This window comes from Elephas maximus, chromosome 3, assembly GCF_024166365.1.
Source record: "Elephas maximus indicus isolate mEleMax1 chromosome 3, mEleMax1 primary haplotype, whole genome shotgun sequence".
NCBI classification, from domain to species: domain Eukaryota; kingdom Metazoa; phylum Chordata; class Mammalia; order Proboscidea; family Elephantidae; genus Elephas; species Elephas maximus.
This window is the reverse complement of record NC_064821.1, coordinates 55706007-55733301: the sequence shown is the minus strand read 5'-3', so window position 1 is coordinate 55733301 and position 27295 is coordinate 55706007. Positions and strand designations below refer to the sequence as shown.

General features: G+C 44.6%; 2 protein-coding genes across 3 annotated transcripts in view; one reads left to right on the top strand and one right to left on the bottom strand.

Annotated features, from left to right (window-relative positions):
- Positions 1 to 210: 210 nt before the first annotated feature.
- On the bottom strand, positions 211 to 2553 carry SRARP (steroid receptor associated and regulated protein). Its single transcript, XM_049875881.1, has 2 exons — positions 2409 to 2553; positions 211 to 1027 (listed from the first exon to the last, which is right to left on the bottom strand). Exons 1-2 carry the CDS (start codon positions 2440 to 2442, stop codon positions 600 to 602), a joined length of 462 nt encoding a protein of 153 aa, XP_049731838.1. The 5' UTR covers positions 2443 to 2553; the 3' UTR covers positions 211 to 599.
- A 16355-nt stretch (positions 2554 to 18908) lies between these two features.
- ZBTB17 (zinc finger and BTB domain containing 17) overlaps positions 18909 to 27295 on the top strand; it is a 40658-nt gene continuing 32271 nt past the window's right edge. For both annotated transcript variants that reach the window (XM_049878014.1, XM_049878013.1), the window contains exons 1-2: positions 18909 to 19029; positions 21212 to 21298. The gene's annotated coding sequence lies outside the window, so the exon portion shown is untranslated. The remainder of the gene's footprint in view (positions 19030 to 21211; positions 21299 to 27295) is intronic.

The following is a 27295-nucleotide window of genomic DNA, read 5'->3' as shown; positions in this document are numbered from 1 at the left end:
GCCATGTGTGCCCTCCTCGGTCAGGCCCTGTGGAGGTAAGTGTGTACAGGGCTGGCTCCTTCTCATCTTTTAGATTCTACTTAAATGGTTACTGGCTCAGAGAGGCCTTTCCCAATCACTGTATCAGAAAAGATCTGCCTGACCACTCTCCACCCAGCACCTAGTTTCATTCCCTTCACAGCACTCATCTTTGTTCAAGATTATCTTCTTTATTTATTTTGGTTACTTGTTTAACTTTCCCCTCCCCTTCCCTGTTTTTCAAGAAAGCCATGGTGTCTTCCCTAGCTTTCCCAGGGTCTGGCATGTAGAAGATGCTCCATTAGTAATTTGAATGAATTCCTCTTTTTCAGCATGGAGGTGTCTTATCTCTTCTTTCCTGAGGGAATAGCAAAGAGGGTAATAAATGAGGAAGTAGGAGGTCCTTGAGTGTGCGTTTGGTGGCTGTTTCAGAGCTTCTTTAGTAGATCTAATGTTCTTTCCTTGGCTCAGGCATTAAGGACTTCTGCGTAGCTGCAGAAAAGGGCCAGGCCTTGGGACTTGCAACCCCTGGACAGATGACGCTGGTGCGCCAAACCCTCCTCTATGCTGGACCCCTCTAGTTAATCCGACTGCCCACAGACACAGGAGGAGAGGGCTTTGAGTGAGCCCTTGACTGTCCCCCATGCTGAAGACCTTGTGGGCATGGCTTTTAAGGGGCTTCCCTTGGGTTCAGGAGCTTCCTGGGGGCAGAGCGAGCTGATTGGTAGGGAAGCCGGGGCCCCAATCTCTCTGTGGGGTGGCAGGGTGCCCCTGGCCTGGGCAAGGCATCCCTTCCCCAGGGGGGCCTTCTGAGCAAGATGGGGCCAGTTCTCCCCACAGAACACAATGTGGGTCTTCATTGAGGGGGTGACAGGTCCTCGGTAGGGCCTGGGGAATTGGGGTTGCATTGGGGGTGCTGCCAGGGAGATCCGTTTCCTACAGGTGAGGTCAATAATGAAAGTGAGGTGAGCTGTAGGGATGGCTTTCTGATGGCGGACCAGCTTCCCTCCTAGAAACAAGAAAGAGACCAAAGATTTGTGTTGGCACAAGCCGGGGACGTGGCTGTACTCATTCATTCATTCATTTGTTCATTCATTCAAGCAGGGTTTAACTGAGTTAAAGTGGGAAGGCACTTGGAGGTTAAGAGTAAGAATTTCAACAACCAAAATGCCCATCAACAGATGAATGGATAGACAAAATGTGGTGTATCCACACAATGGAATCCTACTCAGTCATAAAGGAAAATGAAGTCCTGATGCATGCCACAACACGGATGAACTTTGAAAACATCATACTGAGTGAAATAAGTCAGCTGCAAAAGGACAAATGCTGGATGCTCTCACTTATATGAAATCAGTAAATACACAGAAACCAAAGATTACCAGCAGTTACCAGGAATGGGAGGAAACGGGATGGGGGAATTTTTGCTTAGGGGCCATTGAGTTTATGTTAATGGTGGTGGAATGATTTGGAAAAGGGTGGTGAGAAGGGTTGCACAACTTGAGGAATGTAATCACTGTCACTAAATTGTACATGTAGAAATTCTTGAGATGACATACATTTTGTTGTGCGCATTTTCACCAACATTTTTTTAAAAATGTCAATTTCAGCATCAGAGAGCCCTGAGTTCAAATTCTGCCTTCCCCCTTTATCAGCCGTCTGCCTTCCAGGAGCTCAGCTTCTGCTATATCAGTGCTTCTCAAACTCTACTGTGCACGTGAACCACCTGGAGATTTGGTTCAAATGCAGATTCTGAGTCAGTGGGTATAGGATGGGGCCCCCAAATCTGCATTTCTAACAAGCTCTCAGGTGCTATTGATGCTACTGACCCACGCACCACACTTGAAGTGCCAAGATCCTCAAACCAGAGGAAGACCCTGGTTCCCTTTTACAAATGAGGAAACTGAGGCTCTGTTGCTCTCCCCCTCCCCACGTGATCTTGCCCACAGCCTCAGGGAGTACCATCAGTGCCTGGGCCCACCTGGTGCATCCTACTGTTGTACCTTCCAACCCAGCAGAGGGCCCAGCATATGGTAGAAGAATGAGCCAATCAATTGATATGTCAATGAAGCGAGTGGCAGAGCAGGATTTGAACCCAGTTCTATCTGAATGAAATCCTGTGTTCTTAAAAAAGTAACTTTGCCAGCTATCCAAGTAACATCCATATTTGTTTTCCTAACTATGTGCTCTAAACCACAACACAGGCTCAGAAGGAAGCCTATTTCTAGCAGACTGGTTAACATAGGAAATAAATGAAGCCCACCCAGGACTCTAGAAGGCCAGTCGTCCTCAGGAAGGTAGGGTACCTGCCCTGATGTCTGTCTCTGGCCTCCCCAGCTTCCCTCACCTGGCCTTTGTGCTGGGCTGAGACACCCTCCGCTGCCTCTTACCGGAGCTGGTCTCCAAGCCTGGCTTGAGGCTCATGGCTTTGAGGCTGGTTCTCCTGTCCTTTTGCTCGGAGTTGCTGGCGTCTTCTAGGTAGGCCAGGCCACCACCACAGCACCTGGTCTAGGTCTGGCAGGAGGGTAGTGATCCTCAGGCTCGACCCCGCCTTCCAGGGTGTAGCTCCCTACCAAGGACCAGGCCTTTTATGTTTACCGGATCTACTGAGTCGGGCTCAACCAGGAGCTCAGGAACTGGCCTGGGGCAGTCAGGGGACTGCTTTGATCAACAGAGTATGTCAACAAAATTGTTGAGTCACTCACGAGGAGGCAGGCCTTCTACTAAACAGGCATGACTTGCTTCCAATTCCAGCTGCTTCCGGACTTGGGACAGGCCTTTGGAACCTTTTCATGCAGGCCTCAGTTTACCAATACTCAGTCATTATCTGACTGCTTTACCATTTTTTTCCTGCCTAAGTACTATGTGTAAGGCTATTTACTTAACCCTTGCTTTAAATTGATCAACATTTTTACTGAAAAAAAGTGTACTTTAAAAGGAAAGTTAATATTGCTCTATTAAATGGAAACAGTATCACTTCCAAAAATAAAATCCAGCTCCTGTTGAGATTGAGTCAGCTCTGGCTCCTGGCAACCCCACGTGTGTCAGAGCAGAATTGTGCTCCATAGGGTTTTCAATGGCTGGTTTTTCAGAAGGAGATCACCAGGCCTTTCTTCTGAGGCAATTCTAGGTAGACTCGAACCTCCAACCTTTTGGTTACTAGCCAAGTGCATTAATTGTTTGTACCATCCGGGAACTCTACTTCCATGCATGGGAGGTAATTGTGTGTGGTAGGCAGGATAATGTTCCCCCCTAAGATGTCCACACCCTAATCTCCAGACCCTGCGAATACCTTATCTTACATGGCAGAAGGGACTTTGCAAATATGATTAGGAGTACAAGCCTTGAGATGGGGAGATTACCCTGGATTATCTGGGTGGGCACAATATAATCACATGAATCCTGGCTGTGTCAGAGAGAACTGCAAGGACAGAAGAAGCCATTGAAAACCCCATGGAGCATAGAGATGTGACTTGAGAAGGATTCCACCCAAAGTTGCTGAGTCTGAAGATGGTGGAGGGGGACCATGAGCCAAGGAATGAAGGCAGGTCATGAAATACAAGGACAGAGTGAGAAACTGATTAAATGCAATGTGGAATCTTGGGTTAGATCCTAGAACAGAAAAAGGGCATTGGTGGAGGAAAAAACAATAGCGGCGAAATTCGATTCAAGTCTGGAGTTTAGTTAATAGTAATGTACCGTGTTGGTTTCTCAGTTTTGGCAACTGTTCTGTGGTCATGTAAGATGTTAAGAAGAGTGGAAACTGGGTGTGGAGGCGTGGGGGAACTTTCTGGACTATCTTCAAAACTTTTTAGGAAATCTAAAATTATCTTAAAATAAAAGTTTATTTAAAAAGAAAGGGAACTGGGATGATGTAAAATGTTTGGAAATGAACAGTGGCAATGGAAGCACAACATGGTGGATGTCATTAATGTCACTGAATTGTACATTTAAAGCAGTTGAAATGACAAACTTTTTGTTACATGTATTTTATCACAATAAAACATTTAAAGTTAATATAAGAAAATAAATAAAATGGATTTTAATTTAAAAAGAGGGCAGGGATGAGGAGAACCCTCATTGGACCAGTAGAAATAATCAGGACATCTTCTTACTCTGAAAATTGGTAATTAAGAGGAAATATGTATCAAAAGACAGACAATAAAAAGTGTTAGCCAGGATGTAGAGAAACTGGAACGCTCATCCATTGCTGGTGGGAATGTAAAATGGGGCAGCCACTTTGGAAAACAGTTTGGCAGTTCCTCAAAAGATTAAAGATGGAGCTACGATAGGACGCAGTAGTTTCACTCCTAGGTAAGATACCCAAGGGAATTGAAAATATATGTCCATACAAAAACTTTTACAAAAATGTTTACAGTAGCGTTATTCATAATTGCCAAAAAATGGGAACGAGAGTGCCCCAGACAGAGTGGGAGAAAAATTGTAGAACAAAAAACCAAATTCACAGAAAAGACCAAAGTCACTGATCTGATAGAGTCTAGATGAACCCCCGAGACGATGGCCCTAAGACACCCTTCTGAACTGGAACTGAAGCCATTCCCAGGCACCACCTTTCAGTCAAACCACAGAGAGGTCCATTAAGTAAAAAATAACACTTGAGAAGAATGTGGTCCTTGGAACAATCAATTACATGAGCTCCTAAGGGCAACATTTGCCCCAAAGCAAAGATGAGAAGGCAGGAAGGGGTAGAAAATCAGGACTAAAGGAACTGGGAAAACTAGGGTGGAAATGGGGAGAATACGGACACATTGTGGGGAATGAAACCAAGGTCATGGAGCACTTTATGTAGAAACTATCAAGTGGGAAACTAATATGCTCTGTAAACTTTCACCAAATGCACAATAAAAAACTAAAAAAAAAAAAAGAAACAACGCGAATGTCCACCAACTGATGAGTGGATAAACAAAATGTGGTGTATTACATAAAATGGGGTATTACACAACAGTAGAAAGAGTGAAGTACTCACACATGCTATATCACAGTTGAACCTTGAAAACGTTTTACAACACTAAGTGAAAGAAGCCCGTCACTGAGGCCACATATTGTATGGTTCCCTTTATATTAAATGCCCAGAAACAGCAAAGCCATAAAAACAAAATTCAATCAGATTTTGCCAGGGGGTGGAGGAGAGAGGAATGGATAGTAACTTCTAATAGGGGTTTCTCTTGGGGTGATGAAAATGTTTTAAAATTAGATAGTGGTGATGTTTGCACGGCCCTATGAGTATACTAAAAACCACTGAATTGTATACTTTAGAATGGTGAATTGTATGATATGTGAATTATAGCTCAATAAATCTGTTAAAGAAAGGAGGCTTATCTCGCCTTTCCTGAGTGAACTACATTTCAGGGTAGCCATATAACCCTCGTTGATGAAGGAAAGCTCTTGTTTACAAAAGAATTCTGGCTAATAAACGTGGAAGAAATGATAGAATTAGAAACACACCATTTTGCAACATCTAATGAAACCATTGGAGCTCGGATGGCACAGTAGTTAAGAGCTACGGCTACTAACCAAAAGGTTTGCAGTTTGAATCCACTGGCTGTTCCCTGGAAACCCTGTGGGGCAGTTCTACTCTGTCCTGTAGGGTCACTATGAGTCAGAATCAACTCAACGGCAATGGGTTAATGAAACCATTGACTCAGACAAGGGTCTTCAAAGGAAGAAACCATTACATGGGGGGTTGATGGGAAATTTTCCAAAGGAGGAATCAGGTTGTTGCCCCCCAAATGCACCAACCTGTTATAACATCACTAAAGGCGGCCCTGATGTGACTCCATAGGAAGCACTCAGAGCACCACCGGTGAAGTGTTCTTACCAACAAAGCTGAACCTCGATCTACTCAGGCCTCTAGAGCTCATTTACAGGAAATAAAGGCCAAGGGAGCAAGTCAATGACAGCTCAAGGGAGCAAACAGACAAATCCAGGATGTGGGACATTCAGTGGGAGGGGTGGCCCCATTTCTGCAACAAAGCAATGAAAAGGAACAAACACACACATAACAAGGAGAAGGTGTTGCTTTGGAATAAGAAGGACTCAGAAGTCATTTAAAAACCCAATTGTTAGTATGAAAAAAAACAAAAACAAACTTCAATTGTGGGAAGAGGGAATGAATAGGTGGAGCACAGGGCTTTTTTAGGGCAGTGAAAGATTCTACATGATACTGTGTATGGATTGAATTATGTCCCCCCAAAATATGTGTTAGAGTCCTAACTGTTACACCAGTGAATGTAATCCCATTTGGGAGTAGGACTTTCTTTGTTGTGTTAATGAGGCCCATATCCATGTAGGGTGTGTTTTAAATTTAATCATGCTTGAGATATAAAAAGAGCAGATTAAGAACAGGAGCAAGCAAGCACAAGTGGGGGAAGATGGATGCCACATGGAGATTGCCAAAGAACTGAGTAATGCCAAGGCTACAGAAACTAAAAGAGATCTGCCCCCAGAGACAATAGAGAGAAAGAACATTCCCCTAGAGCCAGTGCCCTGAATTTGGGCTCCCAGCCTCCTGAACTACGTAAAAATAAATTTCTCCTCTTTAAAGCCACCCACTTGTGGTATTTCTGTTACAGCAGCACTAGCAAACTAAGACATACTGTATTGATACACACATGACTACGCATTTGTCAAAATTGATAGAACTGTGCAACACAAAGAGCAAACTGTAATATAAACTCTGGACTTCCGTTAATAGCAACACATCAATATTGTTTCATTGAGTGTAACAGATATGCCACATTGATGCAAGATGTTGATAACAGCAGATACTGTGTACGGGGGAGAGAGGGAGTATATGAGAATTCGTTGCACTTCCTGTGCAATTTTTTTGTCAATCTAAAACTGCTCTAAAAAAATAATGTTTATTAAGAAAAAAGCAGCAGTTGATGAAAAGAGTTTTCTGTGAGAAAAAGAAATGGGATGAAGCATAATAAAAAGACTTGGGGGAAAAAATGATTTAGCACTTTCAACTATGTGAATATATAATTTGATTGATTTTATTTTTTTATTATTTGATTTAAAAATAAATATTCAACAATCAAACAAAATAAAACACTGTAACTGTGATGTGAGGATCTTGTATGAATCTTGATTTGAACAAAACAATCATAAAAAGACTTTTTTTTTAGACAATTAAGGAGATTTTATTGTAGCTGGATATTAAACTATTCCAAAGAATTATTCTTAATTTTGGTTGGCATGATCAGGGCGTTGTGAAAACATAAGATCTTTTTTTTTTTTTTAAGAGTTGCGCACTGAAATATGTAGGGATGAAATGACATAATACCTGGGATTCGCTCTAAAATATTTCAGCAACGGGGGGAGAAAAAGAAAGGAAGGTATCTTAGTTGCCTAGTACTGCTATAACAGAAATACCACAAGTGGGTGGCTTTAACAAAGAGAAATTAATTTTCTCACAGTCTAGTAGGTTACAAGTCCATATTCAGGGAGTCAGCTCCAGGCGAAGGCTCCCTCTCTCTGTCAGCTCTGCAAGAAGGTCCTTGTCCTCAATCTTCCACTGGTCGAGGAGCTTCTCAGGTACAGGGACTCCCTGTCCAAAGGACACACCCTGCTCCTGGTGCTGCTTTCTTGGTGGTATGAGGTCCCCAGCTCTCTGCTAGCTTCCCTTTCCTTTTATCTCTTGAGAGATAAAAGGTGGTACAGGCCACACCCCAGGGAAACTCCCTTTAGTTCAGATCAGGAATGTGACCTTAGTGAGGGTGTTACAATCCAGCCCTAATCCTCTTTAACATAAAATTACAATTACAAAATGGAGGGCAACCACAGAATACTGGAAATTAAGACCTAACCAAGTTTATACACACACTTTTTAGGGGATATAATTCAATTCATGACATTCTACACTTTGGCCCCCAAAAAACTACATCCTTGCAACACGCAAAACAAATTCATCCCATCATATCATAGCAACAGTCTTAACTCCAAGTACAAAATCCAAAAATTCCTCTTCATCTGTGAAATCTGGAATACAAGTTATCTGCTTCCAAAGGTACAATGGCAGAACAGGCACAAGCTAGACTTTTCCTTTACAAATGGGAGAAACTGGAGGAAAAAGAGGGATAACAGGCACCAAGCAAGTCAGCAGAACACCTTACATTAGCCCTCGAAGCTTTGAAAATAATCCTCTGTTCTCTGAGACAATTTATACAATGGCCCTGTCCTCCAACCTCTAGGTATTGGCCACACTCTCTGGATTCTGAGTGGAGGCCCCTCGGCCCTGGGCTTCAGCTCTGCCTTCCAGGCCCACAGGGACAGCAACTCTGCTCCCTCAGCTTAGGGGCACCATTCTTCTAGTCCATCTGACTGGCAACTCCACCCTTAGAAACACCAGAGGCCATGGCGCCACCTGTTGAAACCGCTGAGGTCATGGCCATACCTTTTGAGACTGAGGCAGCTCAGCTTCTTGTGTTCCTTGCCTCTTCAGTTTCTGTTTCCTGGTTTCTTGGCCTCTCAACCCCTTGCACCTCACACCCGCATCTGCCCTGCTGGGGCAAGTGTTCCAAAGCTCAGTAGCTCCACCGATAAGTGCCCAGAGGCACCCCACTCTGCCAGGAAGCCTCCTGTGCACATTCAGCTCTCTCGCTCTGTAGGTCCGCTCCAGCACCGTCTCGCACTGGTCTCCTGGTTCTGCTGCTGCTGGTTCTCTGCTGTTGCCGCTTCTCTGCCAGTGCAGTTTCTCTGCTGTGCTGGTCCTCTGCTGCTGTCACAACTATATCCATTTACTGTTTCAAAACTGCTTCCACGTTTTATGTATCTGTTAGAGCAGCACCCTATCCCTGGTACCAAATTCTGTCTTAGTTATCTAGTACTGCTAAACAGAAATACCACAAGTGGATGGCTTTAACAAAGAGAAATTTATTTTCACACAGTCTAGTAGGTTACAAGTCCAAATTCAGGACATTGGCTCCAGGGGAAGGCTTTCTCCCTCTGTCAGCTCTGGAGGAAGGTCCTTTTCCTCATTCTTCCACTGGTCGAGGAGCTTCTCAGGTACAGGGACCCCATGTCCAAAGGACATACTGTGCTCCTGGTGCCGCTTTCTTGGTGGCATGAGGTCCCCCAACTCTCTGCTAGCTCCCCTTTCCTTTTATGTCTTGAGAGATAAAAGGTGGTACAGACCACACCCCAGGGAAACTCCGTTTAAATTGCATCAAGAGTGTAACCTGGTAAGGGTGTTACAATCCTACCCTAATACTCTCTAACATAAAATTAGAATCACAAAATGGAGGACAACCAGAGAATACTGGAAATCATGGTCTAACCAAGTTTATACACACATTTTTTGGGGGACATAATTCAATCCATGACAGAAAGAAAGGTAAATTAATACATATAGAAAACTTTCCCCCACCTGTTTGTCAGTTTGTTGTACTGTAGGGGCTCATGTGTTGCTGTGATGCTGGAAGCTATGCCACTGGTATTCAGATATCAGCAGGGTCACCCATGGAGGACAGGTTTCAGCTGAGCTTCCAAACTAAGACAGACTAGGAAGAAGGACCCGGCAGTCTACTTCTGAAAAGCATTAGCCAGTGAAAACTTTATGAATAGCAGCAGAACATTGTCTGATATAGTGCTGGAAGATGAGCCCCCCAGGTTGGATGGCACTCAAAAGATGACCGGGGAAAAGGTGCCTCCTCAAAGTAGGGTCGACCTTAATGATGTGGATGGAGTAAAGCTTTCGGAACCTTCATTTGCTGATGTGGCACGACTCAAAATGAGGAGAAACAGTTGTAAACATCCATTAAGCAACAATGAGCTCAAGCGCAACAATGATTGTGAGCATGGCTCAGGACTGGGCAGTGTTTCGTTCTGTGGTACATAGGGTCATTATGAGTTGGAACTGACTTGAAGGCACCTAACAACAACAACAAGAAAACTTTTATTAAATCTGGATGTGGGTACATAGGGGTTTATTGTATTGTTTTCTCTACTTTTGTTTACCTTAGAAATTTTCAAAATAGAAATAAATGAAAAAGCATGGGCATAACAGAGCTATGTATGCCAAGGATGCCTTCAAAGAGTTAAGGAAACCATTTCATGACAAATGAGCAGAGAAAAAAGCAGTGTTTCTAAATTAATATACTGTTTATATAATTCAGGACTTTTTAAATGTGTGTATTCAAATTAAGAAGCTAAATTTTATAAATAAAAATCTGTCAGTTTGTCTACACCCCTTCAAGTTTATATCTACATGCTGGTCAACCACTTAAAAAAATTCTTTTTGGGAGAACCCAGGTTTGCCCACATGTGACTATTAACTGAGTTTTGGGAAGACATTAGAGAAAACGGTGGAGGAGGTTTACGCTGGAGAGGCTGGAGATGGTGATGGGCCCTGTATGACACCCTGGCAGCTGAGAAGATAGATTGGAGGAGAGGGGCTCGGGACTGATAGACCTGGTTAGTAATATACTGGAGCAATGGCACCTAATGAGAACCCGAAAAACCAAACCAAACCCGTTGCCGTCAAGTCAATTCCAACTCCTAGTGACCCTATAGGACAGAGTAGAACTGTCCCATAGGGTTTCCAAGGAGCACTGGAGGATCCGAAACTTTTGGCTAGCAGCCAAACTCTTAACTACTGTGCCACCAGGGTTCATTCACTCAATCAACTCAACCAACACTTGTGTACTTAACACCTGCCGTGTTCCCGCCTCCTAGACCAAATTCTTAGATTCTGCCTGTCTGAGTTGTCTACTGCTGCTATAATAGGAAGGAGATTTGGTAGTCCAGTGGTTAAAGTGCTCAACTACTAACCAGACGGTTGGTGGTTTGAATCTACCAGCTGCTCTGAGGAAGAAAGATGTGGCAGCCTGCTTCTGTAAAGATTACAGCCTTGGAAACACTATAGGGCAGTTCTACTATGTGGGTTTAGTTTGGCTATAACAGAAATTCCACACCTGGATGGCTTGCTTGTTTAATCTCTTTTTATCTCAAAAAATACTGACTCAAGATATACCCTACACTAATTCTGCCTGTAGGGTTGCTATTAGTCAGAATCGACTAGACAGCAATGGTTTTTTTTTTTTTTTTTAATTCCGCCTCATGAACATAACAAACACAACGCATTCCCAAATGGGATTATAACCACAGGCATAGAGGTTAGGATTTACAACACATATTTTTGGGAGGCACAATTCAATCAATAACACTGTCCTCTATATTATTCTAAGAAGTTTGTGGCATCTCGACTTCATTTAATGAAGACTGTATATTTTTTTATTAGGTCAGTCCATATTTTAATCAATGAACTGAGTTAACTGTTAGAACCATCCCCAGCTGTCTGAGCTGGAACATTCAAATCTGTGTTACGATTTCAGCAAAGTATCAGGATACAAGATAAACATACAAAAATCAGTTGGATTCCTCTACGGCAACAAAGAGAACTTCGAAGAGGAAATTACCAAATCAATACCATTTAGAATAGCCCCGAAGACGACAAAATACTTAGGAATGAATCTAACCAGAGACGTAAAAGACCGATACAAAGAAAACTCCGAGACACTACTGCTAGAAACCAAAAGAGACCTACATAAGTGGAAAAATATACCTTGCTCATGAATAGGAAGACTCAACATTGTGAAAATGTTAATTCTACCCAAAACGATCTACAGATACAATGCAACCCGGATCCAAATTCCAATGACATTTTTTAAAAAGATAGAGAAAAAAAATTACCAACTTCATATGGGAAGGGAAGAGGCCTCAGATAACTAAAGCATAACTGAAGAAGAACAAAGTGCATGGCCTCACAGTATCTGATTTTAGAATCTATTATACCGCCATGGCAGTCAAAACAGCCTGGTACTGGTACAGCAACAGATGCATAAACTAAAGGAACCAGGATTGATAATCCAGATGTAAATTCATCCGCCTATGAGCAGCTGATATTTGACAAAGGCCCAAAGTCCATTACGTGGGGACAAGACAGTCTCTTTAATAGATGATGCTGGCATAACTGGACATCCATTTGCAAAAAAATGAAACAAGACCCATACCTCACACCATGCACAAAAACTAACTCAAAATGGATCAAAGACCTAAATATAAAATCCAAAATGATAAAGATCATGGAAGAAAAAATAGGGACAATGGTAGGAGCCCTAATACATGGTGTAAACAGACATTACTAACAATGCATAAACACCAGAAGAGAAACTAGATAACTGGGAGCTCCTAAAAATGAAACACTTACATTCATCCAAAGACTTCACCAAAAGAGTAAAGAGACAACATATAGACTGGGAAAAAATTTTTGGCTGTGACATATCCAATCAGGGTCTAATCTCAAAAATCTACAAGATACTACAAAACTTCAACCACAAAAAGACAAATAACCCAATTAAAAAGTGGGCAAAGGATATGAACAGGCACTTCACTAAAGACATTCAGGTAGCTAACAGATACATGAGGAAATGCTTTAGAGAAATGCAAATCAAAACTACAATGAGATTCCGTCTCATCCCAATAAGGCTGGCATTAATCCAAAAAACACAAATAATAAATATTGAAGAGGTCGTGGAGAGACTGGAACACTTACACAGTGCTGGTGAGAATGTAAAATGGTACAACCACTTTGGAAATGGATTTGGCGCTTCCTTAAAATGCTAGAAATAGAACTACCATACGATCCAGCAATCCCACTCCTTGGAATACATCCTAGAGAAATAAGAGCCGTCACACAAATAGATATATGCACACCCATGTTCACTGCAGCACTGTTCACAATAGCAAAAGGATAGAAACAACCACGTGCCCATCAATGGACAAATGAATAAACAAATATGGTATATTCACACAATGGAATACTATGCAATGATAAAAAAAAAAAAACGATGTATCTGGAAAGCATAACATGGATGAATCTGGAAGGCATGATGCTAAGTGAAATTAGTCAGTTGCAAAAGGACAAATATTGTATGAGACCACTATTATAAGAACCCAAGAAAAGGTTTAAAAGCAGAAGAAAACATCCTTTGATGGTTATGAGGGTGGGGAGGCAGGGACAGCGGAATTCACCAACTAGATTTAAAAAAAAAAGAAAAGAAATACCGTTTCTCTGGAGTCAACTCCTACTCCTAGTGACCCTATAGGACAGAGTGGAACTGCCCCATAGAGTTCTAAGGAGCACCTGGTGGATTCGAACTGCCGATGTTTTGGTTAGCAGCCATAGCACTTAACCACTACGCCTCCAGGGGGTCTGCTAACTAGTGGCGTAATAGTTAAGAGCTATGGCTGCTAACCAAAAGGTTGGCAGTTTGAATCCACCAGGCAGTCCTTGGAAACACTATGGGGCAGTTGTACTCCGTCCTTTAGGGTCTCTGTGAGTTGGAATTGACTCGATGGCAACTAACTAAAAAAGAATTGTCTTAGGTGAAGGGAAGGATAACTCACAATACAGGGAAAGTCAGCACCACCAGACTAAACCAAAAGCTAAGAAGTTTCCTGAAGACAACCAAACACTTCAAAGGACAGTGTAGCAGGGGCGGGAGCCTGGGAACCATGGTTTCAGAGACATCTAGGTCAACTGGCATAACAAAGTTTATTAAGAAAATATTCTGTGTCCCACTTTGGTAAGCGGCATCTGGGGTCTTAAAAGCTAGTGAGCAACCATCTGAAATGCATCAGTTGGTCGCAAACCACCTAGAGCAAAGGATGATGAAGAACATCGAAGACACAAGGAAAATATTAGCCCAAGAGACAAAAGGGGCCATATAAACCAGAGACTTCATCAGCCTGAGACCAGAAAACTAGATGGTGCCCGGCTACCACCAATGACCACCCTGACAGGGAACACAACAGAGAGTCCCTGACGGAGCAGGAGAACAGTGGGGTGCAGAATTCAAATTCTAGTAAAAAGGCCAGACTTAATGGTCTGACTGAGACTGGAGGGACCCCAGAAGACATGGCCCCTGGACTCTCTGTTAACCTAGAACTAAAACCATCCCCGAAGCCAACTCTTCAGACAAAGAATAGGCTGGACGATGACATAAAGGAAAGCCTGGTGTCACAGTGGTTAAGTGTTCGGCAGCTGAACAAAAAGTCAGCAGTTCAAATCTACCAGGTCCTCCTTGGAAATCCTATGGGGCAGTTCTACTCTGTCCTATAGAGTCGCTGTGAGTCGGAATCAACCTGATGGCAACGAGTTTGGTTTTTTTGTTTGTTTGTTTGTAAGATATAAAATGATACTTGTGAAGAGCATGCTTCTTACTTCAAGTAGATACATGAGACTAAGTAGGCAGCTCCTGCCCGGGGGCAAGATAAGAAGGCTGAAAGCGATAGGAGCTGGTTGAACGGACCCGGGAAATCTGGCATTGAAATGATGAATGTGTGGTCACGTTATGGGGATAGCAGCTAGGGTCACATAACAATACGTATATAAATTTTTGTATGAGAAACTAACTTGAGCTGTAAACTTTCACCTAAAGCACAATAAAAAAATTTTTTTAAATCTGTGTTACATGCACTTATATTGATAAATTTAGCCCAGTCCAATGTTAAGTTTCTTCTTTCCTGACCTAAAAAAAAGAAAAGAAAAAAACCAATAACAAAACCAAACCTATTGCTGTGGAGTCTATCCCAACTCACAGCGACCCTATAGCACAGAACAGAACTCCGCCATAGAGTTCCCAAGGAGCGGCTGGTGGATTTGAATAGCCAACCAGTGCGCCCCCAGGGCCCCTTCCCTGATCTGTTGTTGTTGAGTGCAGTTGTCGAGTTGATTCTGGCTCATAGAGAACCCATGGGTCACAGTAGGACTGCCCCATATGGTTTCTGAGGAGTGGCTGGCGCATTCAAACTGCCGACCTTTGGGCTAGCAGCCTGAGCTCTTAACCACTGCACCACCAGGGCTCCCTGACCTAACACCCATAAAATCCAACTCCACCCTCATCCCCCATATTTCAGACCATTTAAGTAGCTAAGGATTACATTTTTGGGGGTGAGTGTGTAAGCCTTCTTGGTCAAACTGTGTGCTTGTCCCCTGGGGCATTCTGGAATCTGACTCTCCTTACAGATCTGGAGTTGAATGAAGGGTGGAAGGGTGACCATTGAGAGTAATCAGCATTCCTTTACAAAATAACTTTTTCAGGTGTGGTCATTACTTCTCCAAGGAAAGCGGGATCAGCCTCATCGGATGGGAGGAGGTGCTGCTTCTTTTGCCAAAGGGGCCTAAGTGGATCTTGGGGTCAAGGAATTGAGTTCCCTCATTTCACTTTCTAAGTGCCATTTGTTCCCATGTGACGCACCAACTTTCACATTAAAGACCTGGTCAGGTGCAATTCATTGACCCACAGGATTAGCTTTGTCCAATTTTCAGCTACAGGGGCCTGTGACTACCAAAGATTAGAAACATGTTTTGGAGTAGCCAGGAATGGTCCTCAGTCCTCTGACCCTGTCTTGAGCTGAGAATTTAAACATTAAACTTTTCTTTTTAAGCTCTCTGGTGCAGTTATAAATAGCCAGCCCGCCCCTCAGTCCTTTTGGTGTTGGGTGCCGTCAAGTCAATTTCAACTCCTAGTGACCCCATGTGAGAGAGCAGAACTACCCCATAGAGTTTTCTTGGCCGTAATCTTTATGGAAGCAGATTGCCAGGTCTTTCTCCTGCTGAGCCGCTGGGTGGGTTTGAACCGTCAAACTATTGGTTAGCACCTGAGTGCTTAACCGTTGCACTGCCAGGGCTCCTTATTCAGTCCTCATAGTCCCACCATAATGGTCAGTTACAACAACAGCTCCATCTTGTCTTCATCAGGCAAATTTCCACAGGCATAGATACTTGTTGTGATAAGTGGTAACCTAATGTAACTATTTTTCCCCTGCATGAAATGGATAACCAACAGTAACTTGATCCTTATCACCTTCACATCCAATTTCCTAATTTCCACCCTTGAGGATCAGGTGCCTGCAACTTCCCTGGTACTAAATCTGTCTCAGTTGTGGTTTAGTAAAGCAAATAGATAGCTCTCTAGGCTTTTTTAAAAATTAAACATTTTATTTTGAGATAATTGTAGAGTCACACGCAATTGTAACAAATGATACAGAGAGATCTCATGTATCTTTTCCCCAGTGGTAACACATGGGAAAACTACAGTACATATCACAACCAGGATATTAACACTGATACAATCAAGGTACAGAACATTTTCATTATCAAAACCAGGATCTTAACAATGATACAGTCAAGGTACAGAACATGTCATCATTTGTCTGTCTCTAGACTTCTTTTCAGCAGAGAGGGATTTAATACAGAGAATTGTTTATAAATTTTTGGAAGGGCTGAAGGAATAGTCTCTAGACTGGGCCTCCAGGAGTGGCTCCCAGAACACTATACAACTCACCAATTAGGAGCTATTATTTCTGCCACTATCAGGAAGATGGAGAATCAAGAGGCCACCAATGGAATTATTACATTCAAGAACACATCATCAGAAATGGGATTCATGGATCTAGAATTTGGGACTAGAAGTTGGTTCCTGGGAACTGGAATACTGAGTTTGGCTACCACTGCAAAGATGCTTCTGGACAGTCATGAAGTTGGAGAATGGCCACCAAGTACTGCTGCAAACCCCCACATCTGCATGACCTTGCTTGCCTGGAGAAATCATTCAAAAGCTATAGGACAATGGCCACTGCCTCCCTTACACCTTCCAAATCTCACTAACTGGTAGAACCCATCCATATCTGGGATCTAACTGCACTTAAGTCTGGGAAATGAAATTTTAGTTTTGTGAATTATGTAAGAAATAGATGCCGAGTCCTGACTGACCTCATCCAACACAGATGGACACAGAGGTAGATTTGTATGCTTAGTAAGACTCGAGGCTTCTATTAGGTTTGCTATGGTCTTAGTTATCTAGTGCTGCTATAACGGAAATACCACAAGTGGGTGGCTTTAACAAACAGAAATTTATTTTCTCATAGTCTAGGAGACTAGAACTCAGAATTCAGAGTGCCAGCTGTAGGGGAAGGCTTTCTCTGTCTAAAGGCTCTGGAGGAAGGTCCTTGTCTCTTCAGCTTCCGCTTCCTGGTTCCTTGGGGATCTCCATGTGTCTTGGCATCTATCTTACCCCATCTCTCTCCCTCTGCTCCCTTATTTAATCTCTTTTTATATCTCGAAAGAGATTGACTCCAGATACACCCTACACTAATCCTGTCTCATTAACAGGACAAAGACAACCCATTCCCAAATGGGATTATAATCACAGACATAAACTAAAAAAACCTCAAACCCACTGCCATAGAATCGATTTGGACCCATAGTAACCCTATAGGACAGAGTAGAACTACCCCATAGAGTTTCCAAGGAGCACCTGGTGGATTCGAAATAGAGGCTAGGATTTACAGCACATATTTTGGGGGAACATCATTCAATCCGTAACAGCTATTATTTCCCCCCAGCTTTTTAGTTTCTCTAGTCATTGTGAAGACAGAAGTAGTAAGTAGGCCAAAATGACATTTGTTTAAGTCCCGCTTAAAGCTTGTGCTCTTGAATTTACAGGGAACAGCCTGCCCCATTGTGTATTTTTCTCCCACTGTGCTTGGCTATGTGGGTACAGGCAGAGAAAAGGCTCAGTTGAATTAATTCAGAGGCAGGATTCTTATCAGATCCATGTGACAAAGAGACAGAGGTGCAAAGAAATTTAGGATGTTGACCAAACCAAAACACCAAACCCAGTGCCATCGAGTCGATTCTGACTCATAGCGACCCTATAGGACAGAGTAGAACTGCCCCATAGAGTTTCCGAGAAGCACCTGGCAGATTTGAACTGCTGACCCTTTGGTTAGCAGCCCTAGCACTCAACCACTACACCACCAGGGTTTCCAAGGATGTTGACAGTTTTGTTAAAATTATGGAGCATAGAAAATAAACACGATCAGAAATGAAAAGGGAAAAGGCCTGTACTGTGAGGAGGTAAAGAAGCCCTGGTGGCACGGTGGTTAAAGCGCTTGGCTGCTAACCAAAAGGTTGCTGGTTGGAACCCACCAGCTGCTCTTCCGGAGAAAGATGTGTAGTCTGCTTCCCTAAGATTCACAGCCTTGGAAACCCTATCGGGCATTTGTACTCACTGAGTCAGAATCAACTCCACGGCAGTGGGTTAGGTTGTATTTGGTGAGGAAATAGAGAAATCAGTGGCCTAGAAGTACTGAGAAGGTGGAAAGATCGGCTTAGAGGGACTGGTTCAAGTCTGCAGGTACTTTGTTTTCAGACTTCCACGCTAATCCGCAATCTGTCTAAACAGGGAAGAGGGTCATGGTTGGTTCAGAAAGTGGAAAACCAAAATTAGGGACCTGCCGGGGCAAAAGGATCAGCTTTGGAGCCGAAACTGGGTTCACATCTCCTCTCCACTACCACTTAGAAGACACGTAACTACGGGCAATTTGTCCTTTCTGAGCCTCACTTCCCTTCTTCAAAATCGGGAGGATAATACGATCCTATGGTGGGCGCGCGGAGCCCTAGTGGCCCAGTGGTTAAGCGCTTGGCTTCTAACCAAAAGGTTGGCCTTTCGACTCCACCAGCCGCTGCTTGGAAACCCTATGGGGCAGTTCTACTCTGTCCTATAGGGTCGCTATGAGTCGGAATCGACTCAACGGCAACGGGTACAGTTGCTGTGAGGATTTAATAATACTCGTAAAGCGCTTAGCACAGTGCCTGGTGCACAACAAGCGCTGAACACGTGGAATCCGTTGATATATTTGGAACAGAAAACCGAGGAAGAGGTACAATGATGACAATTCCAAGTGCCGAAGCACAGCACTGTAACGTAGAACTTCTGGACAGTTAGGCGCATGCGCCTGTCTGCAGTCGCACAGCTAGCGTGGGCGCTGCTCATGCGCCGGAAGTTGCAGCCGGGAAGCCGGCGAGGTCGATTCCGCCCGACTCTAACATGGCGGCGCCCTTTGTCTGCTCTGAAGTGCCGTCTCCGGCCTTCTCGCGGCCGTGATGCACCTCCCTCTGTGGTGGGGTCCGGGACATGGCAGGTGAGGGTCGGCAAGCGCCTCGGGCCGGGGGAGTCTGGGGAGTCGGGGCGGAGGCACGGGTGGCGGGGGCGATGAGGCGCGGCGGGAGGCGGGGGACGGTTGTGGGGGAGGGGAGGAAAGTGGAATGGGACGGGACCTGGACTGAAGTGACAGGACAGGAGGGCGTGGGACAGCTGGGCGGGGGGCGCCGCCGGGAAGGGGGTGGGGAGTGGGCGGGCAGACCGGCTGTCCCGGCCTGGGGGCGCGAGTCGCCTCCCAGGATGGATGACTCCCCAGCTGGTAGCATCTCCGCCCCCGCCCGGCTGTCACCGCCCCTTGACCCCGCGCGCCGCGGCGGGTGGGCGTTCTGCTGCTGCGAGATGATGGCCAGGTGCCGGGGCAGCTCTCATCGGCTCTGGCCGGAGGGCACAAGCCTGGGAGCGCTTAAGAGCTGCTGGCAGAGTAGGAGGCAGACACTGTTTCTATATAAAATTATTTCATTCATTCAGTCGTTCCACTGAATGGTTCAAGCACCTGATAGGTTCCGAGGATACAGCAGGTGACCCAGACAGACTCGATCCCGGAGTAGTGGTTAGGTGTGTGAACTGTGGAGTCAGACTGCCGGGGTTTCAATCCCGGCTCCGTACTGCGTCCTTAGACATGTTAGGTTCTTTTCTGTTTGCTGCAGTTTCCTCATCCTTAAAGCAGATATGATAGTAAAATCTACCCCCTAAGGTTGTTATGGAAACCCTGGTGGCGTAGTGGTTAAGTGCTACGGCTGCTAACCAAGAGGTCAGCAGTTCAAATCCGCCAGGCCCACTTTGGAAACTCTATGGGTCAGTTCTACTCTGTCATATGGGGTCGCTATAAGTTGGAATCGACTCGACGGGGGTGGGTTTGGTTTTTGTTTTTTTAAGGTCGTTATAAGGATTAAATGAGATAGTAGGTGTAAAGTGCTGAGAAGACTTCCTGGCGTAAAATAAGTGTTGTGTAGTGTTAGTTACTGTCCTTATCCATATTATCTTCATCACCCAGAGCTCAGAGACTCATGTGGAAGGTGTATAGATGAGTAGGCAGTTCTGATGCTGCGCTGATGGAAGAAAAGCTCTCCTTGCTCTGGGAGTGCAGAGTAGGGGCACCTCACTCAGTCTAAGGGAAACCAGGGGGGCATCTGTCTCTACGGAGCTGAGACCTGAAGGATGTTTAGTAGGATGGAGTCAGGAAGAGGGGAGAGTTGAAGATGTAGCTTGTGAGAAAGCTCAGGGACCAGTCTAATTGGAATACATTTTCTGCCTAGAGAGAGAAAGATAAAGATGAGAGACTGAAGAAGCAGACTGTGATCTGGTCCTATGGGGCCTTGTAAACCTAGTGAAGGACTCTGAATTTTAGATTAATGGAAAAGCCATTTAAGGATCAGATTTGTGAATTAGAAATATCACTGTAGCTATGTGAAGACTAGATTAAAGGGAGTGGGTCTGGGGGCTAGTTAAGAGGTTACTAGAATAATGCAGGTGAGAAATGAGGGTGGCCTTGAGTTAGGGTAGAGGCAGAGGGCAGGGAGAGATGTTTTGGAAGTGAAATTGACAAAACTTGGTGACTGCCTCAGTGAAGCAGTTAGGGGAGAGAGGAGTCAAGATTGACCGCAAGGTTTTGACTGGTGGATGGTGATGCTGCTCAATGGGATAGGGAACATTGAAAATGGGGAGCAGATTTGAGGAGAGAAGATAGGTTCAGTTTTGAACATGGTGAAATTAAGATGCCTGAAAACATTCAAGTATGTCCAGTGAAGCTATAGCAGTTGTCATCCATCAAAGGTCACTAAAGTCATGCGAGGGGACTTACCTAGGATGACAGTATGAAATGAGAAGCCGTGCCCAGGATGTCCCAGAGGAATGCTAGTGCTACAATAATACTTGGGCACAGCCTTGGTGTTTTTTGCTTACCAGTGTTATATTGTGTCTTTTATTGAGCAGCAGTTCTCTGAGCATAGGGACTGGGACTGGGCTTGTTCATTGTTGCATGCCAGGTATCCAGCACAGTGTCTGACATATAGCAGGCCAAGATGATAACATTTAATGTTTATTGAGCACTGACTTTGTGCCAGGCTCTGTCACGCTCTGCAATTGCCTGTGTTTGGTGAATGAATAAAAGAGCAACTCTTAGGGTTCTCATCAGATTTCCCACTTGGGTATCTTTGATCCAGGTCCTGAGCTGGAAGAGGGGAGCCAACCTGGAGTTTACACAGACAGACTGTCAGAAAAGCGTGGCTTGGGCTGTTTGGAAATCTGAGGTATGCCCATAATACTCAAGGATGAAACAGACTAGGAGGGGTGGGGGTCAGTTTGTCTGTCCTTTTTTTCTAGGTTCAACATGATTCAAATCACCTTTCAAGATAGCTTTTTGCGTGGGAACACTTGCCTAGAGTAGGACAAGAAAAAAGGCGGCATAGTAGAAATATGGTGACGCAAACAGTTAAGCATGTGACTATGAGCCAAAAGGTCAGCAGTTTGAACCCACTCAGAGATGCCTTGGAAGACAAATGTGGCAATCTGCTTCTGAAAGGTCACAGCCTTGAAAACCCTATGGAGCACAGTTCTACTCTGCACACATGGGGCTGCCATGTGTTGGAATCGACTTGACAGCAACTAACAACAGTTACAGTTTGTTTGGGAAGTTGTTGATAGTAGTATTGTTGTTTTATCAACAAAGACCAGAGTCAGTTAATCATTAGACAATGCTCACACCTTGTTTTAATTAGGTACAATCTAAAATGCTCCAACAAAGTGATCCCAAAATATAGTGTCTGAAACAAAATAGAATTTTATTTTCTCCCTCTTAACAGTCTGGACGAATTGCAGTCCAGAGCTGGTAGGACACCTAGGTGTGTTCTCTGAAGTCAGCCAGGAACAGGGCTCCTTTGATCATGTGGCTCTCCTTGCTCAAACCTGGCCTTCTGTTGCATGGTCTAAGCTGGCTGCTGCAGCTCTTGCCATTGTGTACATACTTCATCTGAAAGAAGGAGAGAGACAGAACGGGAGCTCATGCCCATTCCTTTTAAAATTCTAGTGTTTAAAGATATGTATTTTTGTTACAACATGGCCTCAGACATAAGCCACCTGCTGCATCTGGTGCATAAGTAAAGAGGAATTAGGACTATTCCAAGGTCGAGGGGAAAGCTGGCTAGGAGATGTCCAGTGTGATGTTCTCCTAAAGGATTTTCAAGGGAAATTTTACTGTTCTCAACTATGACTCGGTTATTCACTTTGGAGCTTGGTCCCAGCCTGAGGTGAAGTCCACTGAAGTAAGTGGTGAAAGAGGGCTGGGCCTACTCACCAGGCCTCTGCCTCTCCAAGGCAGGCTGCTCTGGCTTCAGGTAGGTTTGTGTTGCTTGGGCCCAGGGGGTCCAGGCTTGTTTGTGCATTCAGCGTCTCCTGTGCCAGTGAGTAGCAGACACTGTGTTAGGTGTGGGGGTGTGGAGATGAGTAAGGTGGGATCCCGGGGAGCAAGGGGCTTTTAGCTGAGTGGATAATCACAGTACAGTGTGAGAAATTCCACAGAGGAAGAGCTTTCTCGCTGAGGACTGCTCAAGCGTGCATGGGTACGTAGGAGGAGGCGACTGATGGCGGAAGGCTTGTCTGAGGTGGTGAAGATTTAGAAAGAAGGGCGTGATCAGATTGTCATTTTGCATTGCTAACTGTAAAGGTCCACTCAGAGGCAGCATCAAGGGCTCTGGGGTTGAGTGTGAATCCCTGCTCCTCTCTTTACTGACTCTATATGTCCAGGGGGTCACTTCCTCACTGAGCCTCAGTTTCCTCATCTGTAAAGTAGGGATAACAATGTCTACCTCAGAATTGTTTGAGAATTAAATGAGACCAGGTATGTAATTCACAATGTCTGCTGTGTAGAAGGAGCCCTGGTGGCACGATGGTTAATTGCTCAGCTGCTAACCCGAGGTTGGTGATTCGAACCCACCAGTGGCTTCATGGGAGAAAAGACCTGGTGATCTGCTCCTGTGAAGATTACAGACTAGGAAACCCTATGGGGCAGTTCTGTTCTGTCCTTTAGGGTTGCCATGAGTTGGAATCAAGTTGACAGCACACAGCAACAGCAGCTGTGTAGTAGGCACTTATAAAATGTTAGTTACCTCCTGCTGCAAGGTGCAGAATGGTTTGGAGGCGATTGCAATAGTATGAAGGCCGAAACCCATGCAGAAGCCAGGTTGCCCTTACATCCCTGAGGCAGGAACTTAACGTATCCCAGTTGCACCTGAAGGATCGAGCACTCCTCTCTGCCTTCCCTACTTCTCAAGAGTTCACCAAGCTTTCTAATGAAAGTCAGTCTGTGCCTTCTCAGAGACCATGCCTTCGAAGGTCTGGCGAGGGATACTTGGGAAGGAAGGATTCCCTCTGCCTGTTTATTCCTTCAAGCTCAGTTGCCTTGGGAAGAATTTAATGAGTTAATACCTGTAAAGCGCCTAACACAGTGCCTGGTACACAGTAAGCACCGAACACATGGAAGCTGTTGTCATTGTATTTGGAACAGAAAACCAAGGCAGGGCTGCGATAAGGACAGTCATAAGAGCAAAAGTGCTGTCTTATAGTACCTACCCAGGCCCCCCCCCACCACCCTAGCTGAGTTGGGAGCTCCTCTTCTGTGACCTTCATATTGTAATCATAGGTTTCCTTGTCTCTCTCCCTGCTGCACCATCAGCACCTTGATGCAGGGGTAGGGTCTTACTTATCCTGGTATTCCCAATGTGTAGTTCATTTTCTGGAGCCCTGGTGGCACAGTGGTTAAGAGCTTGGCTACTAACCAAAAGCTTGGCAGTTTGAATCTACCAGCTGCTCCTTGGAAACCTTATGGGACAGGTCTACTCTGTCCTTCATTTCCAGCCATACAGCTGGGACTCAGTAGCTGTTGTTGGCTGGCTGGCGGATCAGCCTTCACAGGCTGAAAAAGAACTGGCAGGTGGGGCTGGAGAGAACTCTGATGTGATGAGGGGTTGGCCATACTACTGACTGAACAGACAGAAGGACCTGATGGTTTACTTGGTATTTGGCTATAATATGGGGAGTGGACATGGTGGAAACACTGAGAGAATTTAGGTCAGAAGATGGCTTCTCTGTCTTTTTCCAGTAGTGCAGGGTTTCTGACCTGGGTACTATTAACATCTGGGGCCAGATAATTCTTCATTGTAGGGGACTGTCCTGTGTACTGCAGGATGTTTAGCAGCATCCCTGGCCTCCACCCACTAGATGCCAGTAGTGGCACCTCTCACCCCACCCCTCCCCCCTAGCTGTGACAACCGAAAATGTCTTCTGACACGGCCACATGTCTCCTGAGGAGGGGAGGAGCAAAATCACCTCCCTCCGTCCCTCCCTCCCCACTTCAGAACCCCAACAGTGCAAGGTAGTGGTTAGAAGCAAGAACTAAGTCACACACATCTGAGCTCATATGTGGTTCTTACGCTTATTAGCTGTGTGCCTTTGGGCAAAGAACTTGACCTCTTTAAGCCCCAGTTTCTTCAGTTGTAAAATGGGGATAATGATTATCTCACACATAACTTTATTGGGTGAAATTATTAAAAAGGCAATGCACAAAAAGTGCTTAGTGGAGTCCCTGACTCCATAATTGGTAACTAGTGGTATTATGGGCTAGTTAGGAGACCCTTGAGAGGGTCAAGAAAGAAAATGTGCAAGTTGAAGGAGAAAAAAGATGTTTGGTATAGGAGTACATGCACAAGGTTACACAAATGAGAAGGTTCTAAAGAATGTACTATGGAAAGCAAGTCACCCTCCCACGTCTGACCCAGTTGCACTTCCAGATAACATAGTATCTACGTATTCTTCCAGGGATATTCTGTGCGTATCTATGTATGTATAGGGAAGACCATTTTTAAACGACAGTCTTGAAGACAATAAAATGGCTTGATTTTGTTGCACAGACACAAAGGTCTGTAGGTCTTTCAAGTAGTCTCCTGAACCCTCCCATATAGAACATAGGAAGGGCAGCCTCTGTGGGTGGGGCTCCAGAGGTCTAACGGTTTGCTAAGAAAAGGACCAGGTGGCCTGTTCTCCACAGGCCTGGAATTCCCCAAGGGGTAGTGCCTGCATGGGTGGGTAGTGGACATCATAACAGGGAAGGACCGCAGCCTTAGAGAAAAGAACTCCGAATACATTTTGTACACAAAGCATATTATTCTGGAGACCATAATCCACTTCTTTTGCCAGCAACAACTTTTAAATGATTGAAATGATAGAGGTCAAAGGTTAAGCATTTAGCATTAAGTGATTTCAGCATTTGCTACAGATGTGTGTATTGAGTGTTAGCACAGGTGGCTAGCACTCCAGGAGGGCCTCGTGGGTATCAATAGCTTGACAGTTTGAGGTCAAATTAAGACTGACCTCAATGATGTAATCAACACAGAGACATGTAGAAAACTGGGTCTTGGGTTTGTGAGTTCAAACCTGTTTGCTATGAATTCGAGAGAAGTTTCTTATTATGCCTTGAGTTGAAAGAAAGGAAGCAAAGACATGGCTAGGATTGAGAGTTACTAGCTCATGTGTAAAGGGCAGCTTGGACAAAGCCTCAAAATGGGGACTAGGCCAGAAAGCAAGCTTGGTGGGTTCATTGTAATACCACATACATACTCAGCCGTGCGCAGCTTTTGGTTTTAAAGGTCTGGTCATAGAATCTGTTCTCCTCACCTGTAAAGATCACTGATACCTATTCCACTTCCTGACACCAACTGAATTCAGTTCCAATTCACTTCTGTCCAATTCAGTTCCAGTTCTTACTCTGACCCTAGCCATCACAGCTAGGTCAGATCTCACAAGTTAAAGGGCACAGACCTCCAGACTGCCAAGTCTGCCCCAGACTTCAGACACCAGCAACAAGCTTGGGAATCCCCATGACACCCTCACATCTGACCTGCTGATTACAAATTTGGTGTTTTCCCACTGCTCCCTCAGGATGCCAGCCATAAGTTCAGGGATCCTCGGGGCTTCCTCACTTCTGACCTGCTAGCTTCCGTTACCCTGGACTTGATAATTCACTAGAACGACTCACAGAACTCAGGAAGGTACTGTTATACTTATGGTTAGAATTTTATTATAGCAAAAAAGGATATAAATGAAGAGATGCATAGGGCAAGGTCTGGGGGGGTTCCCAACAAGGAGCTTCCATATCCCAAAAAAGGACACGCTACCCTCCCACATGCATCAATGTCTTTCACCAACCAGGAAGCCCCTAGAGCTTCTGTGTCCAGAGCCTTTACTGGGGCCTCGTTATGTTGTCGTGATTGATTTAATCATTGCACCATACGGATGAATTCAACCTCTGGCTCTCCCCCCTCTCCTGAGGTCAGACTAATATCACTTGGTGGGTCTTTCTCAACTGGCCAGCCCCTACCCAAGAGGCACTTATTAGCATAAACCCCAAGATGTAGCCTAGAAACAAAAAACCAAAACCAAAATCGTTGTTGTCAAGTTGATTCTGACTCACAGTGACTCTATAGGACAGAGTAGAACTGGCCCATAGGGTTTCCAAGGAACGGCTGGTGGATCTGAACTGCCGACCTTTGAGTTAGCAGCTATAGCACTTAACCACTGCGCCATCAGGGTTCATCAGAGACACCTCAGTCACTGGGAATTCTAAGGTTTTAGAGTTTATCTCACAGGAATTGAGGACAAAGACCAAATTCTTTGGGTAAAGTTAAATTCTTTATCCCAGACCACCCTGCCTGTACCACTTCCTATACTAGAACTGTTAATCTAAGCAGCTCACTTTTCCTGTCCCGAAGGGAAGGCTGTCCTCTAATTTCGAGGTCCTGCCCAGTGGGAGGCTGTGTCTCTGAATCCCAGAAGCCAGATTGGTGAAGACTTCTCACTGCAGGAGTCGGAGGGTCATGTGGGCCCCTGTCAGCTACTTGCCTCGTTTATTGTAACTCAGTCAGTGGCCCAAGTTAATGTTTCAAAACATCGTTAAAGGAAGATAAAACATTGTCTAATTTTATAAACTGTTTTTGTTAAATACCAGAGTAGATACAAAATAATAGTTACAGTATACAGCACGTAAGGATACAAGGAACACCCATGTACCTGTCACCGGGGTTATGAAAAAGAATGTTACCATTACCTGTGGAGTCCTGCCCCACCTCTCCCGGATCCTTTCCCACCCCGACCCCACCCCCAGGGAATCACTGATTTTGTTTTTATCATTCTCTTGCTTTTCTTTATGGTTTTTACCTCGTGTTTATAATGCTGAACAGTGTATTGTTTAATATTTT